Below are 19358 nucleotides of genomic sequence, written 5' to 3'. Positions count from 1 at the left end.
AGCCACCGCGCCTGGCCTTAAATTGTCTTAAATGTAGCTAGCGGATGTCCCTGCCAGCTGGCTCCTGTGCCTGTTGACAAGACCCTCATCTATGGTAGCTTCCTCACTCTCTGGCACCAGATGCCACCTTGCCTTTGGCTGCCTTCCTTGTCTCTACATATGGATACACACACATACACATGCCTTCCTCCATAACTGTCCCTTGGGCCTGCCCACCTCCTGGCCCACTCTCACTTCCCCTGCCTGACAGGGAAGTGACACACATCTCTCTTCCACCCAGGTAGCCTCAAGAAGAAGACCCCACCCCTTCACACGCCCAACTCCCTGTGGGAGAGGCTAAGCATCCCCCAGAATCCTCTCTGCCCTGTGTCTCTGTAGGGGCTCTCCTGATTTTCAGCAGGACACACGGCCATCTGGCTGGTGATCACATTTCCTAGCCTCCTTGCACCTTGATGTGGCCGAATGACCAAGTTCTGGGGTGTGAGCAGGAGTGATGCCTGCCACTTTCTGGTGGCCGCTAGCCCTTCCCAGTTCTCAGGGCTAGAACACATCTGTGGGGATGATACAGTCCACTCATTCATGTGAGGACAACTCTCTCGTCTATACCCAGTGGCATAAGAAATGTGCTCCATGGACCAGTAGCAGCACCTGCAAGCTTGTTAGAAATACAGAATTGGGCCGGGCACGGTGGCTCACGCCTGTAATCCTAGCACTTTGAAAGGCCGAGGTGGGTGGATCACCTGAAGTCAGGAGTTCGAGACCAGCCTAACCAACACAGAGAAATCCTGTCTCAACTAAAAAATACAAAATTAGCTGGGCATGGTGGCACATGCCTGTAGACCCAGCTACTTGGAAGGCTGATGCAGGAGAATTGCTTGAACCCGGGAGGCCGAGGTTGCGGTGAGCCGAGATTGTGCTATTGCACTCCAGCCTGGGAAACAAGACCAAAACTCCATCTCAAAAAAAAAAAAAAAAAAAGAAAAGAAATACAGAATTGGCCGGGCCGAGATTGTGCTATTGCACTCCAGCCTGGGAAACAAGACCAAAACTCCGTCTCAAAAAAAAAAAAAAAAAAGAAAAATACAGAATTGGCCGGGCGCGGTGGCTCAAGCCTGTAATCCCAGCACTTTGGGAGGCCGAGACGGGCGGATCACGAGGTCAGGAGATCGAGACCATCCTGGCTGACACGGTGAAACCCCGTCTCTACTAAAAAATACAAAAAACTAGCCGGGCGTGGTGGCGGGCGCCTGTAGTCCCAGCTACTCCGGAGGCGGAGGCAGGAGAATGGCGTGAACCCGGTAGGCGGAGCTTGCAGTGAGCTGAGATCCAGCCACTGCACTCCAGCCTGGGCGACAGAGCGAGACTCCGTCTCAAAAAAAAAAAAAAAAAAAAAAAAAAAAAAGAAATACAGAATTGTCCGGGCCCGGTGTCTTACACCTGTAATCCCTGCACTTTGGGAGGCCGAGGCTGGTGGATTGCTTGAGTTCAGGAGTTTGAGACCATTCTGAGCAACGTGGCAAAATCTACTAAAAATACAAAAATTATCCGGACATGGTGGCGTGCACCTATAATCTCAACTACTCAGGAGGCCAAGGCAGGAGAATCGCTTGAACCCGGGAGGTAGAGGTTGCAGTGAGCCAAGATTGTACCACTGCACTCCAGCCTGGGCAATAGACAAAGACATTGTCTCAAAACAATAAAAAAAAGACATATGGAATCGCAGGCCCTCCGCAGCAGGCCTGCTGAATTAGGACCTGCAGTGTGTGTCTGTGTGCGTGTGTGTGTGTGTGTTTGTTTTAGATTGCTTATTTGTTTGTTTTTTTTTGTTTTTCAAATTTTTTGTAAGAGATGGGTGTCTCAATATGTTACCCAGGCTAGTCTCAAACTCCTGGCCTCAAGTGATCCTTCCACGTCTGCCTCCGCCTTTGCCTCCCAAAGTGCTAGAACTACAGATGTCTGCATCTGCACCCAGCCTCCTGTTTTTCTTTTCTTTTAAGACATGGGTTCTTGCTCTGTCACCCAGGCTGAAGTGCACTGATGCAGTCATAGCTCACTGTAACCTCCAATTCCTGTGCTCAAGCGATCCTCCCACCTCAGCCTCTCCTCCCCAGTAGCTGGGACTACAGGTGTGCACCACCACACCCGGCTAATTTTTCCTGTTGTTGTTGAGACAAGTCTTGCTATGTTGTCCAGGCTGGTTTCAAATTCCTGGCCTCAAGCAATCCTCCTACCTTGGCCTCCCAAAGTGCTGGAATTACAGGCATGAGCCACCGTGGAACCTGCACTTTAGTGAAACCGCCCAGGGTACTCATGTGCATTTTGAACTCTGAGCTCTGCCCTAGGGGCTGGTGGAGCTAGAAGATAGAAAGAATCTGGAGAGCAGAGCCATTGTTGAGGTCTAAACTATTACACGAGAGAGAAATAAACTTCTGTCTTATTCAAGCCACTGTATTTAGGGCTTCTTTGCTACAGCAGCTTTGCCTATACCAATACAGCACCTAAGCCGGCTGCAGGGAGCTCCTTCCCCTCGCCTAACAGCAGTACCTTGACCAGTGGCCACTGGTTGGGCTGGTTGAGCAGCTTCACAATGGCTGGGATGCCATAGTTGAGGCGCACAGAGTTCTGGGCCATCTCGGCCTCAGGGTGGCGGCTAGTGAGGTGGCGCAGGGCGCAGACGGCAGGCTCTGTGATGTCGTCCTTGTCACCAGCACGCAGGATGGCATGGATGAGAGCCTCCACACCGCTGTTCTGTGTCACCAGTGTCTTGTTCTTGCTGTTGTTGCAAGTCAGGTTGGAGAGTGTGCCCGTGGCACAGGTGAGGACGTTGACATCATCCACGCTTAGCTGGTTCACCAGAATCTTCAGCACACTCTCCAGGCCCTCCTGGAGGGAAAGGAAGGGATAGGGGAGTCAGGGAGCAGCCAACTCCAGGGAGCCTTCTCGAATATGTCTGAGGGGAGCAGGATGACCTAAAGGGGTCAGCCATGCCTGTGTGTGCCCGGGAACTTTCATCCCCATGACCCGCCACACCCTGTGAGAGGGTGTTACTATCCCGTGGTGCAAGTGAGACAATGAGGCTCAGAGAAGTTGAGGAACTTGCCCACAGACACACAGCCAGTGGTTGGATCTGAACCCAGGCCTGACTCTAAGCCCCACCCACGTCTCTTCCCTCCAACCCATCAGCCTTTCCCTGGGGGCCTCAGACCCAGGCAGAACCCTCCTCAGGCCAAAGTACGGTGTCCAAGGGAGGCCTTGAGACCAGGAGGCAATTGTTGAGGGGGCCACATGTTTCAGTGGCCCAGCTGAGCCACATCTACTCATGTGTCACCTTTCTGGGCCTTCACTGCTGCCCCACCACCCTGGGGCCCTAAGCCAAATCCACTTCCAGTAAAATCACTAACTCAGACGTCTCACTTCTCCCAGGGAGACACGTAGGCCTTGTGGTGGGACAGAAAAACTCCAGCTTTGGGGATGGACAGTCCTTCAAATTCCAGTTCTGCCATTTACTACCTCTGACCATGGCCATTACCTCCCCCAGCCTCAGTGTCTTCATCTTACCCACAGGGTCCCACACTCTAACCCCAGGCTGAACGAGCTAATGTCCACAAATGCCACGCAGAGGGCCAGCAGAGGGTGGGCACTTGATAAACAGCATATTGCTTGGGGAGGCCTGAGGAATGGTTGTTGAAAGGAGGCACAGGGCACTTGCCCTGGAGCTGCATTTTTCCTTAAATTGTATTTTTAGTCATGGGGGTCTATCTCTTGGTAAACTATTGCCCCAGCCCAGGGCCCAGGTCAAAACTGTTCTTTTGCTGGACGCGGCGGCTCACGTCTGTAATCCCAGCACTTTGGGAGGCCAAGGCGGGTGGATCACCTGAGGTCAGGAGTTCGAGACCAGCCTGACCAACATGGTGAAACCCTGTCTCTACTAAAAATACAAAAATTAGCCAGACATGGTGGCTCACTCCTGTAGTCCCAACTGCTCGGGAGGGTGAGGCAAGAGAATCGCTTGAGCCCAGGAGGCAGATCTTGCAGTGAGCGGAGATTGCACCACTGCACTCCAGCCTGGGTGACGAGCGAGACTCTGTCAAAAACAAAAAAAAAAGAGATGAAGGTCTTCAAGGCATTTCCAGCCGCAGCCACAAGGAAGAGAGATTTAGAGCTCCCAGTATCCAGCTCCCAGTATCCAGCCCCCAGTATCCAGCCCCCAGAGATTTAGAGACCACAGTACCTAAGGTCAGATGCCCAGACAGGAGGCTGGACGGGGCAGCTGAAGAGGTCAACCCCAAGCCCAGATACCTCCCTCACCTGCTTTGTGGCCACGTCCGAGAGGTTGCGCAGGGTCCACAGGCAGTTCTGCACCAGGCGGGGGCTGTTGCTGGTCAGGTGCTTGCCCAGGGCCTGCATCCCACCTGGGGCAGGGATAGGGGTGCCATCAGCCACGGGCAGCATGGCTGACTGAGCTTGGCAGCTGGGCAGAGCCCCCATCCCAGCCGCCCTCAAGGCCATTATACTCACCAGCCTCCACAATGGCAGGCTTATTGCTGGGACACACAGACAGCACCTTGAGCACACGACTGGTGGTCCAGAGCAGCTTCTCATAACTGTAGTTACGCATGATCTGCACAAGGGCCTGGGGCCCACTATTGGCCAGGATAATCAGCTGCAGGTGAAGAGGGAATGAGTGTGAGAAGGATGGGAAATATGACAGGAACAAGGAGAAGCAGGGCAGGAGACAGAGCTGTCATTACTGAGCTTCAGCTAATGCACAAATAGTTCGTTTTTTTCTTTTAATGTATTTTTTTCTTTTTATAAAGATGGGGGTCTCGCTATGCTGCCCAGGCTGGTCTTGAACTCCTGGCCTCAAATGATCCTCACACCTCAGCCTCCCAAAGTGCTGGGATTACAGGTGTGAGCCACCACACCCAGTCAAACACCCCAGTAATTTTTTGTTTGTTTGTTTTTTTGAGATAGAGTCTCGCTGTGTCACCCAGGCTGGAAAGCAGTGGCACGATCTCAGCTCACTGCAACCTTCGCCTCCTGGGTTCAAGCAATTCTCATGCCTCAGCCTCCCAAGTGGCTGGGATTACAGGCATGTGCCACCACGCCCGGCTAATTTCTGTATTTTTGGTGGGGATGGGGTTTCACTATGTTGGCCAGGCTGGTTTCAAACTCCTGACCTCAGGCAATTCACCTGCCTCGGCCTCCCAAAGTGCTGGGATTACAGGTGTGAGCCACCACACCCAGCCCACCCCAATAGTTTCATGACTGTTATGTAAGCCAAAATTCTGAAAAAAAGGATAATACCCAGTGCTAACAAGGATGTGACAAAACTATATGCACACCCATTACCAGTTATGGCCCTGGAAATTAGTCCAATCCTTCTGGAAATCAGTCTGGCCATTTGGGTAAAAGCCAGAAGTGTTAAAAATCGATGAGAATTGTTTCCACTCTTTGACAAAGGCTATATGCCCAAAGACATTCGTTAATTTGTTAGACAGCATTGTTTATAAAGGTGGAATAGGAGCAATCTAAATACCCTCTCTCAGAATAAAGCCTAAGGTCTCCACTTAATGAAATGCTATCTGTAGGCTGGGTATGGTGGCTCAAGACTTTAATCCCACTATTTCGGAGGCTGAGACGGGAGGATTCCTTGAGGGTAGCCTGGACATCAGAGCAAGACCCCATCCCCACAAAAAATTTAAAACTTAGCCCAGGTGCTAATTAGCTCAGTGGTACGTTTCTGTAGTCCTAGTTATCAGGAAGGCTAAGGTGGGAGGAATGCTTGAGCTCCGAAGTTTGAGGTTGCAGCGAGCTAGGATCATGCTACCACACTCCAGCCTGGGTAACACAGTGAGACCCTGTCTCAAAAAAGAAAGAAAAGGAAGAAATGGGAAGGAAGAAAGAAAGAGAGGAAGAGAGGAAGAGGGAAAGGAAAAGGAAAAAGAAAGGGGAAAGGGAAAGGAAAGGCAATCTGTCATTATTAGAGGGTAGTTTTGAGGACAATAGAGCAAAAAAAATTTTTTTTTAAACATCATGCAGGCCAGACACAGTGGCTCACACCTGTAATCCTGACACTTTGGGAGGCCAAGGCAGACAGACACTTGAACCCAGGAGTTTGAGACCAGCCTGGGCAATATGGAGAAATCTCACCTTTACAAAAAATTAGTCAGGGGCCCAGTGCGATGGCTCACGCCTGTAATCCCAGCACTTTGGGAGGCCGAGGCAGATGGATCACCTAAGGTCAGGAGTTTGAGACCAGCCTGGCCAACCTGGTGAAACCTTGTCTCTACTAAAAATACAAAAATTAGCTGAGCATAGTGGTGGGCACCTGTAATCCCAGCTACTTGGGAGGCTGAGGCAGGAGAATCACTTGAACCCGGGGAGGCGGAAGTTGCAGTCAGCTGAGATCGCGCCACTGCACTCCAGCCTAGGCGACAGAGTGAGACTCCATCTCAAAAAAAAAAAAAAAGAAGAGAAGAGTAAAAAAGAACTAGTCGGGCATGGTGGCACATGCCTGAAGTCCCAGCTACTCTGGAGGCCGAAATGGGAGGATCATCTGAGCCCAGGAAGTCAAGGTTGCAGTGAGCCCTGATTACACCACTGCACTCCAGCCTAGGTGACAGAGTGAGACCCTGTCTCAAAAAAAAAAAAAAAAAAAAGCAGGCAGAAAACAGATGCAATGTTGCAGATTGTTATGATGACAAGAATGTGCACACATCTGTCGTCTGCCCACAGAACAGCTCTTCACGGAGCATATCGAAATGACAATGGTGGCTGTATGAGGATGAGTGATTTTTTTTCCTTATACTCAAAATAATAATTCTGCGCAATTCAGTCGCACAATGAAGCATGCACACCTGCCCCTATATCTCATCTAAAAGGAGTAAGGGGCAGCAGCCCGAAGCTGTGGAGGATAGAGGGTGACGCAAGGGTGGGCTTCAGGCCTCAGGAGGGTTGGGGAGGGCCCACCTTGCTCTCCTGGTTGCCGTAGGCCAGGAGCTGCAGGCAGTCGGTGGTGATGGCCAGGAACTTGGGATTGTTCTTGTTGAGCAGGGGCACCATCTTTTGCAGCCCATCAGCCAGGCGCACGGCCATCTTGGCGCCCTCCTGGTACAGGAGCAGGTTATGCAGCGTGGTGATGGCGTAGAACAGGACCGACTCCACAGGGGAGCTGGGGGGGTGGGCAGGGGTTAGTATGCCGAGGTCCCATGTGAGCCTGGTATGGGTTCCCACCTCCCCCAGGAAGCCTCCCCGCTACTGACACCCCTCTGGAAATATCTATCCCTTTGCTAAAATCTCATCACTCCTTGAGCCTGCCCGGCTCTTAAGCATGAAGCAAACAGCACCTGTCTTCTCCCAACTGAGACAATGACTCCTCCTGCTTCTGAGCCCCCAGCCCTGTGCTGAGCACACAGTAGGTCCCTAGACACTGATCCCTACTAAGTAACTACCATGTGGAAGGCCACATATTAGAGAGGCCTTGCAAGGTGTTCAGAGGGGAATGAAATCAGTGTCTCCCTTTCATGGAGCTCCCAGCCTGGTATAGGGATGAGAAATGAGGCCAGGCGCGGTGGCTCACGTCTGTAATCTCAGCACTTTGGGAGGCCGAGGCGGGGGAGCACCTGAGGTTAGGAGTTCGAGACCAGCCTGGCCAACGTGGCGAAACTCCGTCTCTACTAAAAATACAAAATTGAGTTCGACATGGTGGCAGACACCTGTAATCCCAGCACTTTGGGAGGCCAAGGCGGGCAGATCACCTGAGGTCAGGAGTTCAAGACCAGCCTGGCCAACATGGTGAAACCCCATCTTTACTAAAAATACAAAAATTAGCCAGGCGTGGTGGTGGGCACCTGTAATCCCTGCTACTTGGGAGGCTAAGGCAGGAGAATTGCTTGAACCCGGGAGGCGGAGGTTGCAGTGAGCTGAGACTGCGCCATTGCACTCCAGCCTGGGCAACAAGAGGAAAACTCTGTCTCAAAAAAAAAAAAAAAAAAAAATTAGCTGGGCATGGTGGCAGACACTTGTAATCCCAGCTACTCAGGAGACTGAGGCAGAAGGAATATTCAAACCTGGGAGGTGGAGGCTGCAGTGAGCTGAGATCATGCCACTGCAGTCCAGCTTGGACGACAGCAAGACCTCACCTCAAAAAAAACGAGAAATGAGACCAATCAACGTTTTGTAGGGGGCCCAGAAACAGAAAGTTTGTAAGGAACTTTGCATTTGCTGTTCTCTCTGCCTGGGACACTCTTCCGTTCCTCCACACTAGCCAAACTCCACTCCTCTGTTAATCCCCTGCCATTAAGCGATTCCACCTCTGAGCAATCTCAATGCTCTTCTGCCACAGCCTGTGCCATATCCTGATCATTAACCTGCTGTTTACATGCCTGTGTTCCCTGCTGGGCTGTGAGCCACTGAGCACCAGGATGGGGTGTGCCTCTGCCTGGCACATGATAGTTGCTCGCTGGGTATTTATGGAAGCCCAGGGAAGGGAGGGGAGAGGCCCAAGTGAGACGGGGTCCTGGACTCCTGCACTGAGCAGGGGTGGGTACCTGAGCATGCGGACCAGAGCAGGGATGCCGCCCGACTTGAAGATGGCGAGCAGCCCCTCCCGGTGGTGGGAGAGGTTGTGTAGGATGCTGGTGGTACAGCGGGCCGTGTCCAGGTCACTGGTATTCTGCATGGTGCGCACAACAGCGGCCACCAGCTGGGGTGAGCCCATGAGGGCCCGCCGCGATGCCTCCTTCTTTGATAGCTGGTTCACAATCATGGCCGCCTTAGTCACCACCACCTGGAGGGCAAAGGCAGGTGCGGGGACGTGAGCACTAAGGAGGGGCTGGGACACCCTTCCACAGAGCTGAGGAGGGCCCCAGACTCGTCACATACAGGGGAGTCCGGGTCATAACCTTCCTCCACCCCTACAATGTCCCTCCCCTGAGGACATCTGCTCTCTCCCCTCCCTGCTCAGCCCCCACCCTAGCCGGGACCCTCACAGACCGGGTCCTCGTCGTTGAGCAGCTTGGTGAGCTCGGGCAGGGCTCGAGTGGCCAGCTCAGCGTCGTCCTGGTAGTTGATGAGATGCACGATGGCCGACTTGAGCAGCTGGGATGGCTCGGCCAGTCGCTGCAGGTTGGTGGCCTGCCCCTCCACCTGGGTGGCCAGCAGCAGCGAGCTGTCCTCGCCTGACACGCCAGGGCACATGGCCTCCCGCACCCGTTTGGCTCTGGCTGTTGTGGACATCTGGTACTCCAGGTCACCTGGGGGCCATGGGGACAGGGACTGAGTGCGGGCAGTGGGCTGGGCAGACACTGGGGAGCAGGGCAGGCTGCAGACAGCCCCACCTCGGCCCTCTGGGCTACCTTTCACCCTGCCCAGAGCCCCAGCGCATGACTGGCCATTCTGCCTCTCCCCAGGGACCTTGGGGAAGTCACCATCACCTCAGTAACCTCATCTGTAAAATGGGCCCCACATATTATGTCCATCATGGGAATTTTTTTTTTGCACACTTATTATGTGCCTGGCAGTGAATTCAGTGCCCTGCTATTTTCTCATATAATCTGACAATGACCCTGCAAGGTAAGTACTATCATTGGCTCCTCTTTACAGATGGGAAAACTGGGCACAGAGGGGTTATAAGGCAGCCTGACTCAGGGGTCCAAACCCCTACTCCATTCTCCGCCCTTACCCATCAGGTCTCTTTTCAACCCTGAAATCTCAGGAGTCTAATTAGACCCTCATCATCCCCAACAGCGGCAATCCTCCCACTATACAGGCAGGCAAACAGAGGCCCAGAGAGCCACCAACATCACATCTCACAGCAGATCAGAGGGAAAGTCAGGGCTGTGGGTTCAGGGAGCCAGGAGCTGAGTCCTCAGCTGAGACGTCAGGTTCCTCTCTAACTTCCTTCCTCCCCCTGGGTGGGTCTGGGAGTCCCACAGGTAGATGCCCAAGCAGCCACACCCTGGCAACTGTCCTGATGCCCCCAGGGAGAGGGACGCAGAGGTTCCACCCTCTAATTAGTTGGGAAGGAGGAGACAGCTGCATGGCTTTCCCACCTGGATGCTGTACTTTTTGCTACCAACACAGTGCCTGGCCCTGCCCAGCCAAGAGGCCCCGTACTCCCCCTACCAGCTGTCAGGGAGGAGACTGGCGTGCAGGGGCTGACTCCGTAGAGCCCCACCAGCTGCAGTCCACCCTCACTACTCCCAGAGCCCACAGCCCACCTCATGGCATGTTCAGGGCCCTGGAGGCACCTGTGGTCAACAGTTCTAGGGCCTGGATACTCCTCTCCCCCAGAGGGGCAGGGGAGGCTTGGGCTGGCGGGGCACCCCCAGCCAGGACTAAGCCCCAGAGCTGAGTCAGTCACTGGTCCCACAGCCTCGGCCTATCTGCATGTCAGCAGCAGAGGACTGGTCTCCCTCCCAACGAGGGGCCCTCAGGCTTGAGACCTACACCTCCTCTACCCGAAGGAGAAACCCTGGGGGGTTCCTAGGGGCTAGGGCCCTGGCTCTCCCATCAAACGTGAGGCTCCTAGAGCCAAAGGGCTGTGTCCTCCCTGCCATCCATGGGCTTCCTGAGAGCCATAGTGATGCCTCCTCATCAGATTCTTATTTTTTTATTATTATTATTATTTGAGACGGAGTCTCGCTCTGTCACCCAGGCTGGAGGGCAGTGGCATAATCTCAGCTCACTCCAACCTCTGCCTCCTGGGTTCAAACAATTCTCCTGCCTCAGCCTCCCTAGTAGCTGGGACTACAGGTGCATGCCACCACACCTGGCTAATTTTGTATTTTTAGTAGAGATGGGGTTTCACCATGTTGGCCAGGCTGGTCTCGAACTCCTGACCTCAGGTGATCAACCCACTTCAGTCTCCCAAAGTGCTGGGATTACAGGCGTGAGCCACCGCGCCCAACGTCCTCATCAGATTCTTATATTCACAGAAGACAAGGACTGTGCCTCTTCCTTCAGACTGGAGGCACCCTGAGGGCAGGGAATATGCCTTCCCTCCCTACCTTCCCTCTTCACAGAAGAGGATTCTGTGACCCTCCCAGATGCAGCACCCTGAAGTAGCTGCACCTCCTCCTTCAGACTGGGTGGGCCCCCTGTTAATATGAGCTGTACCTCCTCCCTCAGACCAGGGACCCCCTAGAATCTGCCTTCTTTCACTCTGACCTCTCTCCAGGACCCAGGCAGGTTTTCTACCCCATGGAATAGTTCCAAGGGGTCCTGACCTTGGCTGGGGGGCACCCCCTGGGTGTAGGTGGTGGTCTTCTTGAGCGTGTACTGGCGCCCGCAGGCCTCATCCTCCTCCATGATGCCCTTGCTGCTGACAGAGGGCACGCAGGTGTTGGCGCCCGAATGGATACCCGAGTCGTAGGTATACGTCTGCTGCCACTCCGTCACCTTGATAGGCTGCTCCATCAGGTTCATCACCTCCATTGTGGCTACTGGGGGCACAAAGGAGAAAGTCAGGAAGCAGGAAGTCACCTGGCCCAGCCCCCAGCTTCAGCCCATCCCAAGTCCTGCCTGTCTTGCCATGTAATCACCATGGCCCCAGGGGTTTCAATGAGGATGCAGGCTGGGGCTGAGTGGGTGCCCAGAAGGGTAACAGGCTCGGGGAGGCGCTGCCCATGATGAGATACCCTGGGAGCAGTGAGCCCCAGGGGTGCAGCTGTGTGTGTGTCCTGGGCTTGCATCTCTGACCTCTTAGGGGGATGAGCCCCAGGGGGCAGGGCAGTAAAGGGCCAGCTGCTGCCAGAAGCCCCGGTTCACTCACCTTGCTGCCCTGACCCAACTGTCTCAGGGGCAAGAGAAGGCACCCAGGACCTCTAGCAGCTTCTGAGGTCCCCTGGGCCCACCCTCAACCACTGGGGCTCCCTGGGAAAGGCTGCAGGGAGGAGGCACCCCAGTCATTGGGCAGGAAACTGGGTGGGGCAGGGAAGCGGTCTGACAGGTTTCTCTGGAATGCCCCAGGCTCCCTCAGAGACTCCAGGATCTGGCTTTCCTACAGATTGGGCAGGATCACTCGTGGCCCTGAGGCCGAAGCCCTAAGACCCCTTCTCTCCCAGCCCTCCCAGCACCTAGAAGCCTCTCTGAGTCCCACAGAGCGGTTCAAATCTCAGCTACTCACTACTGGGGCAGTTCACCTCCCCACAGAACCTCAGTGTCCTCATCTATAAAGCGGGGTCACACGACCTCCCTCAGAGGTGGTTGCGAGGACCTGGTGCATAGCCGGTGTTGAGAGGCCACGGCCATTACCATCAGCACCGCCTCTCCTCTGGAAGTGCTTCCTCACCTCCTGGTCTCCTCGAGCCCAGGCTAGGGATCTGAGGTGGGGCAGGCCTGTGGGTGGTCACTGCCGTCAGGAACCCCTCTCTCTCTCTGCAGAGGTTTAGGTGCACCTGAAGGTTAATGAGTAGCAGGGCCGTACTGTGTACCAGGGAGGTGAACTTCCCGCTTGGTCTATGTTTGGCTTCACTGTCCTGGGAACTGACCTGCAGAGGTCAGCGGCTGCGGGGAGAATGGACGCCATGATCCCATGAGGGCCTACTATGAGCCACACCTCTCACAGACACCGTCATGCTCACGGGCGGGTTTCAAAGCGCATGCACTGTTCCCCCGCATACAGATGCAGGAACTGAGGTTAGAAATGGCAGAGCTGGGACTGGTACCAAGTACAGGTGTGAGGGCACCGAGGTCTGTGGTCTTTGCACATCCCAGCGCAGCCTCAGTGAGTAAGCAGAACTCAGGCTGGTCCACCCATGAAGCCAGGCAGCACCCGGGTTGTCTCACTGTGATGGGGACCAGGGGAGGGTGGAGTGGCTGGGGCAACCTGGCCCCACCCCAGGAACAAAGATCACCAAGGATAAGTCTTCCCTGTGACAGCCCCAATGCCGCCCTCCAGGAGGATGACGAATGGTCCTGCAGGTCTCACAGCCTTTTATGGCAGGCAGCCGTGAGCACACCTGGAACAGGCAGAGGCAGGGGCCAGGCTGGCTCCCAGCTGCCTCCTTCCCCTCCTCCCGCCATCCCTAGTGACTCAGAGTTTCAGGCTGATTAAATAGAAGCAGTCTGGCAACCCCAGACGGCAGACCCCAAACAGCAGGCTCAGGCCACCAGATGTGCACAGCTGCTTCCCAGGCATTTGAAAGTGTAGCTAGTTCAGAAGGAGCCCCCCCCAACCAGCGCCCTTTCCACACGCAACCCTTCCCCAGCAGCAGAGGGGAATGGCCACCGGCAGGAAATGGGGGGCAGCGTTGGGTGGCGGGGGTCAGAGTGCTCGGAGAAGGCAGACATGGGAAAATCCTGCTAAAATCCTGAGCTCCAATTCCAGCACTTTGGGAGGCCGAGACGGGCGGATCACGAGGTCAGGAGATCCAGACCATCCTGGCTAACACAGTGAAACCCCGTCTCTACTAAAAAATACAAAAAAAAAACTAGCCGGGCGAGCTGTAGTCCCAACTACTCGGGAGGTTGAGGCAGGAGAATGGTGTAAACCCGGGAGGCGGAGCTTGCAGTGAGCTGAGATCCGGCCACTGCACTCCAGCCTGGGCGACAGAGTGAGACTCCGTGTCAAAAAAAAATCCTGACCTCCTCCTGCTGTGCCGCCTTCCCCAACCATTTCCCTGCCCCAAGGGGGAGTCCCAAGAAAGAGCAGCGGAGAGCTTGGAAGAGAAGCTGCCCCCGGGAGGGAAGGAAGGTGTAAGTGTACCAGTAAACACGGTGGCAATAACCTGCTGAATGCCGCTCTGCTGGGCTCAAGGCTAAGCGACATCTGGACACTGCTGGACATCTGCAGCTCTGGTCCACAAACACACTGCATCCCAGCCAGAGGGCCCTCCTCCATAGACAGTGCCTAACCCTGGGGCTTCTCAGCTAAAGAAGGAAGCGGGCCTCACTCCAAACAAGGGTCATCCCTTGCCAGCCTCACGTCTAAAGGGACCACCACAGTCAAGCCGAGGAACTTCCTCAGCAGGCCCCTCACCACCCCCACCAGCCCAGGTGGACCGTCAGGAGACTGCTGAGGGCTGGACAGCTACCCAGGGAGAGACAGAGGCCACAGGATGCCATGCGGGTGGGGGGTGAGGGTTCCCATTGGCCTTTATTATTATATGAATCTTGTTCTTCCCTCAAAGCAACCTGGCAGATGTTTTATTATTTCCAATTTCTTTCTTTCTTTTTTGAGACAGAATCTCTCTCTGTCGCCCAAGCTAGAGAGCAGTGGCACGATCTTGGCTCACTGCAACCTCCACCTCCGGGTTCCAGCGATTCTCCTGCCCCAACCACCCAAGTAGCTGGGACTACAAGTGTGCACCACCACGCCTGGATAATTTTTGTATTTTTAGTAGAGACCAGGTTTCACCACATTGGCCAGGCTGGTCTTGAACTCCTGACCTCAGATGATCTGCCCACTTTGGCCTCCCAAAGTGCTGGGATTATAGGCATGGGCCACTGCGCCCGGCTTTATTCCCAATTTCTAGGTGAAGAAGCTGTGCCTGCACACTGAGAAAATGGCAGCACTCATGGTAGGAACAGCATCCAACCCACTAGACAAGAGTGGAGCGGAGCCCTCTTGCCAAGGGGACCAAGGTGCTTGCAGATGGAAGCAGAGCACCCAGCTGCAAATCAAGAGTACCAGGTTCAGGCTGGGTGCACTGGCTCACGCCTGTAATCCCAGCACTCTGGGAGGCCGAAGCGGGCAGATCACGAGATCGGGAGTTCATGACCATCCTGGTCAACATGGTGAAATTCTGTCTCTACTAAAAAGTACAAAAATTAGCCAGGCGTGGTGGTGCACACCTGTAATCCCAGCTACTCGGGACGCTGGGGCAGAAGAATTGCTTGAACCAGGGAGGTGGAGGTTGCAGCGAGCCGAGACCACGCCACTGCACTCCAAGCCTGGGTGACAACAGAGCAAGACCCTGTCTCAGAAAAAAAAAAAAAAAAAGAGTCCCAGGTTCTAGTCCCAGCTCTGCTACAAACTTGCTGGGTGTCCTTGTGTCCCTGGATCTCAAAGGAATGTTATGTCTAAGACTCTAGGAATAAAAAACCAGGATTCCCACGACAGACAGAAGGCTGGGGGTGGGCAACGTCAGAGTTGGGAACCAGTTCTGGGAGAGGACACACTCCGGAACTCCTCCTGAGGAAGGAGTCAAGGGAGCTATTCCTGCAACAGGAAGGCTGGAAGTCAGACCTCAGGCAGGACTGTCAACCAGCCCCACCCTTCTCCTTACCTACTGCCCAGGAGAACAAGGGAACTTCTCCTACAAGAAACAAAAGTGCTGGTTTTACAGTTCCCAGGGTGGAGGGGGCCGCACCCAGTTCAGTCTTGTCCCTCTCCACCCTGGACATGGAGTCAGACCTTCCGCAATGCCCCTGGACAGAGCCAGGGTGGAAGCGAGAGAGACAGACGTGGGCCCTGCCCACTCGCCCCAGCCAGAGATGGGCAGGGACAGAGACAGGGCGGGTTTCTGAGTTGAATGGGGGGCCTTTGTTTAGAGCCTGCTCTATTGTTAGCAGCCTGGGAGGAAGAAGCCAGATCAGAGACTGTAGGGACAGCCCAAGGACAGGAAGAAGGAAGACGGGCCCTGGAGAGGGGATGCAGAGGACCCTTCCCCACAGGGCCCACATCAGGTAAGTGTGAGCAAGTAATAAGGCTAGACTGGGTGCACCCCTACCCTTCATTCCTACCTCCTCCTCTGCACAGCCAACCTAGAGGGCTGGCACCAGGCACCCTAAATCCAAGACTGACCTGGCAGAGTGTGGCCCAGCCCTGACATTAAAAATAGCCCAACCAGAGCTACACCAGGCTCCTTCCCCAGCCAGCACCTGCCAAGGACAGTCAGCAACAGGCACATCTAGGCTGGGCTGCAGGGCACCAAAGTGCCAAGACACCTGGAAATAAGGACAGGAATGGGTTACCCCAGAGGCCATGCTGGAAGCAGGCTCAGAAACACTGCATTTGGGGACAGAGGAGCAGGGCGGAGCAGGGCAGGGCTGGGTCCCCCTGAGGTTCCTTAGGCTAGAGGCCAGCACGCTTTGCAGACACAGGTCCCCAGGCTCAGACAGCGACAAGGTGAGCACAGGATTTCCCAGGCTCAGACAGCGACAGGGTGAGCACGGGGTTCTGAGTGAGGAGAGGGGCTCGATTTCCTTAAGCCTCATTTTCTTATCTGTAAAATGGAGATTATCAAGTGACTTCTTTCATCGCTGTGACTCTGGAAGCCCTCTGTCCATGGGAAAGGCATGCATTCATATACTAGAAGAACAAAGAGATGGCAGAGGAGGCGGAAGCCAGCTGGAGCAGTAGTTCATGCCTATAATCCCAGCACTTTGGAAGGCAGAGGTGGGAGGGTGGTTTGAGCCCAGGAGTTCAAGACCAGCCTGGGCAACATAGTAAGACCCTGTCTCTACAAAAAATAAAAATAAATTAGCCGGGCATGGTGGCACGCACCTGCAGTCCCAGCTACTCTGGAAGCTGAAGCGTCACTTGAGCCCAGGTGACTGAGGCTGCAGTGAGCCAAGATCGCTCCACTCCAGCCTAGGCAACAGAGCGAGACTGTATCTCAAAAAAGAAAGGTGAGGGGTCCGGGTGTGGTGGCTCACGCCTGTAGTCCCAGCATATTGGGAGGCCGAGGCGGGTGGATCACAAGGTCAGGAGTTTGAGACCATCCTGGCCAACATAGTGAAACCCCATCTCTACTAAAAATACAAAAAATTAGTGAGGCGTGATGGTGGGCGCCTGTAATCCCAGCTAGTCAGAAGGCCGAGGCAGGTGAATCACTTGAACCTGGGAGGCGGAGGTTGCAGTGAGCCGAGATCGCGCCAATTGCACTCCAGCCGGCATTACAGTGTGAGACTTGTCTCAAAAAAAAGAAAAAAAGAAAAAGAAAAAAAAGCAGGGCCGGGCGCGGTGGCTCAAGCCTGTAATCCCAGCACTTTGGGAGGCCGAGACGGGCGGATCACGAGGTCAGGAGATCGAGACCATCCTGGCTAACTCGGTGAAACCCCGTCTCTACCAAAAAATACAAAAAACTAGCCGGGCGAGGTGGCGGGCGCCTGTAGTCCCAGCTACTCGGGAGGCTGAGGCAGGAGAATGGCATAAACCCGGGAGGCGGAGCTTGCAGTGAGCTGAGATCCGGCCACTGCACTCCAGCCTGGGCGACAAAGCAAGACTCCGTCTCAAAAAAAAAAAAAAAAAAAAAAAAAAGCGACGGCAGGCACAGAGACCTGCTGGGCAAGGTGGCTGGCAGTCTGCTTGGGGGGACCCTGGCTGCTTTCTCTGACCCCTGAGATAGGGACTAGGTAGGGAGCTGCCTCCCAGGCCCTGGGGATGAAGGAAACATGGCTGAGGAGAAGGGAAGTGGAGCTTCACTCAGGCCAGGTGGTGACACTGGCTGCCCCAAGGCCAGTCCATGCTGCTTCCTGCAGCCAGGGGCAGCTGCACAGCCAGGCGTGAGCATTCCCCACATAGCAGTCCCAGGGGGAAGCTGGGCTCAGCGGAGTCTCCAGCCCCCACCTTCCCCACTCTGTCCCTGGCTCCCACTGAGGTCTGGCCCGCAGTTCCAAGCACAGACACAAACAGACTCTAGAAAGTGCATGGTGGCTTCCCTTGAGGGCCTGTCTCCCTCTCAGACTGGGGCTGCCCAAGGAGGCCTCTCCCCTCTGGCTGGCAGCTCCAGGAGGGAACCTCCTGCAGACTAGAGGTTCTCTGGCAGACACTGTGGTCTCCATCAGCAAGCTGGTCCATTCCAAGAGGGCAGAACTGAAGCAGGAGCTGTGTCAGAGAAGCTGGTCTTAGGCTTCCGGAGGAAAACCCTCACTTCCAGTCTGGAGGGCAGCCCGGGCTGTGGCCTGAGGATGAGCTGGGGCCTGGGGGAGGCTCAGTCCTGCCGACCCAGCTGCTGTTTATTTTCCTCCTTCTGGGCTCCTTCCCAAAGCAAACAAACCCGGGTGGGAAAATGAAGGGGATATGTAGGAGAGGGAAATGCCATGGCCAAGTGGCTCGACCCGGGGACCTCTATGCTCCCCTGGAGAGGGCTCCAGCTGGAGCTCCATTCCCTGCTGGTGACCCCCGTGGGCAGATTCCCAAACCAGCAGACAACCCCAAACCAAGACTCCTGGGAATGGAAAAACACTTCACCCCACACCAGGAAACAACAACAAAAGGTTGACGTGTGTTGGTGACGCAAAATACACAACTACTTTCATTGCACTGCCTCCAACCACCACCCGTGGGGCTTGGGCAGCCTGGGGTCCAGGGGCAGCCCACTCCTCAATAACAGCAGGTCGGACCCCAGCTGACTGAGGCCCACTCCCTCGGGTGTGATTCTACAGCGTGTGATTCTGCAAGGATCCCTACATATAACCCTCTCCTGGGAAGATCCATCTGTTTATTGTACAACACAGGCTGGAAAACCAGGATTAGAATAAAAATTTGGCTAAAATCTGTTACCGTAGGCAGGGTGCAGTGGCTCATCCCTGTAATCCCAGCACTTTAGGAGGCCAAGGCAGGTGAATCCCTTGAGCCCAGGAGTTCCAGAACAGTGTGGGCAACATAGCAAAACCCCGTCTGTACAAAAAAATGCAGAAATTAGCCAGGCGTGGTGGCATGTGCCTGTAGTCCCAGCTACTTGGGAGGCTGAGGGAGGAGGATCACTTGAGCCCAGGAGGAGGAGGTTGCAGTGAGCCAAGATCTGCACTCCAGCCTGGGCAACAGAATGAGACCCCATCTCAAAAAAAAAAAAAAAAAGTTACTATATACAGAGGATGAGCTCATCAAGATCAAGGCTAAAGAACAAAAGGATGCTAAGGAAAGAGGAAGAGACTTGGCTGGGTGCGGCAGCTCATGCATATAATCCTAGCACTTTGGGAGGCCAAGGCGGGTGGGTCACAAGGCCTGGAGTTCCAGACCAGTCTGGCCAACATGGTGAAACACTGTCTCTGCTAAAAATACAAAAAACTAGCCAGGCGTGGTGGCAGGTGCCTGTAATCCCAGCGACTCAGGAGGCCGAGGCAGAAGAATCGCTTGAAACTGGAAGGCAGAGGTTGCAATGAGCTGAGATTGTGCCACTGTACTCCAGCCTGGGCAACAAGAGCAAAACTCCATCTCAAAAATAAAATAAAATAAAATAAAGAAAAAAAGAAAAGAAAAGAGGAAGAGACCTTAATGAAACTTAATGAAAGTTGCTGTTTAGGATTATGGGCAATTTTTTTTCTTTTCTCTTAAACTTTTCTAAACTTCCCAATTTTTTTTACAATGATCAGATATTACTTTTTTTATTTTCTTTTTCTTTTTTGAGACAAGGTCTCACTCTGTTGCCCAAGCTGGAGTACAGTCGCACAATCATGGCTCACTG

At 54.4% G+C, this 19358-nt stretch overlaps 1 protein-coding gene across 4 annotated transcripts in view; it reads right to left on the bottom strand.

Moving 5' to 3' along the window:
- The window catches only part of JUP (junction plakoglobin), a 32537-nt gene that overhangs the window by 6526 nt on the left and 6653 nt on the right, over positions 1 to 19358 (bottom strand). For 3 of the 4 annotated variants that reach the window (XM_008012698.3, XM_008012699.3, XM_073005313.1), the window contains exons 2-8: positions 11232 to 11447; positions 8998 to 9257; positions 8553 to 8791; positions 6973 to 7174; positions 4519 to 4663; positions 4309 to 4412; positions 2545 to 2883 (exon numbers count right to left, since the gene is read on the bottom strand). In XM_008012698.3, coding sequence (XP_008010889.1) covers positions 2545 to 2883; positions 4309 to 4412; positions 4519 to 4663; positions 6973 to 7174; positions 8553 to 8791; positions 8998 to 9257; positions 11232 to 11439 — 1497 coding nt within the window. In that variant the 5' untranslated portion in view covers positions 11440 to 11447. Of the gene's footprint in view, positions 1 to 2544; positions 2884 to 4308; positions 4413 to 4518; positions 4664 to 6972; positions 7175 to 8552; positions 8792 to 8997; positions 9258 to 11231; positions 11448 to 18454; positions 18478 to 19358 lie in introns of those variants that run through there. The other variant, XM_073005312.1, reaches the window with a different exon arrangement.

The sequence above is a fragment of the Chlorocebus sabaeus genome, chromosome 16 (genome assembly GCF_047675955.1).
Source record: "Chlorocebus sabaeus isolate Y175 chromosome 16, mChlSab1.0.hap1, whole genome shotgun sequence".
NCBI classification, from domain to species: domain Eukaryota; kingdom Metazoa; phylum Chordata; class Mammalia; order Primates; family Cercopithecidae; genus Chlorocebus; species Chlorocebus sabaeus.
Note: the sequence above shows the minus strand (reverse complement) of the source record. Positions and strands in the feature narration are given on the sequence as shown.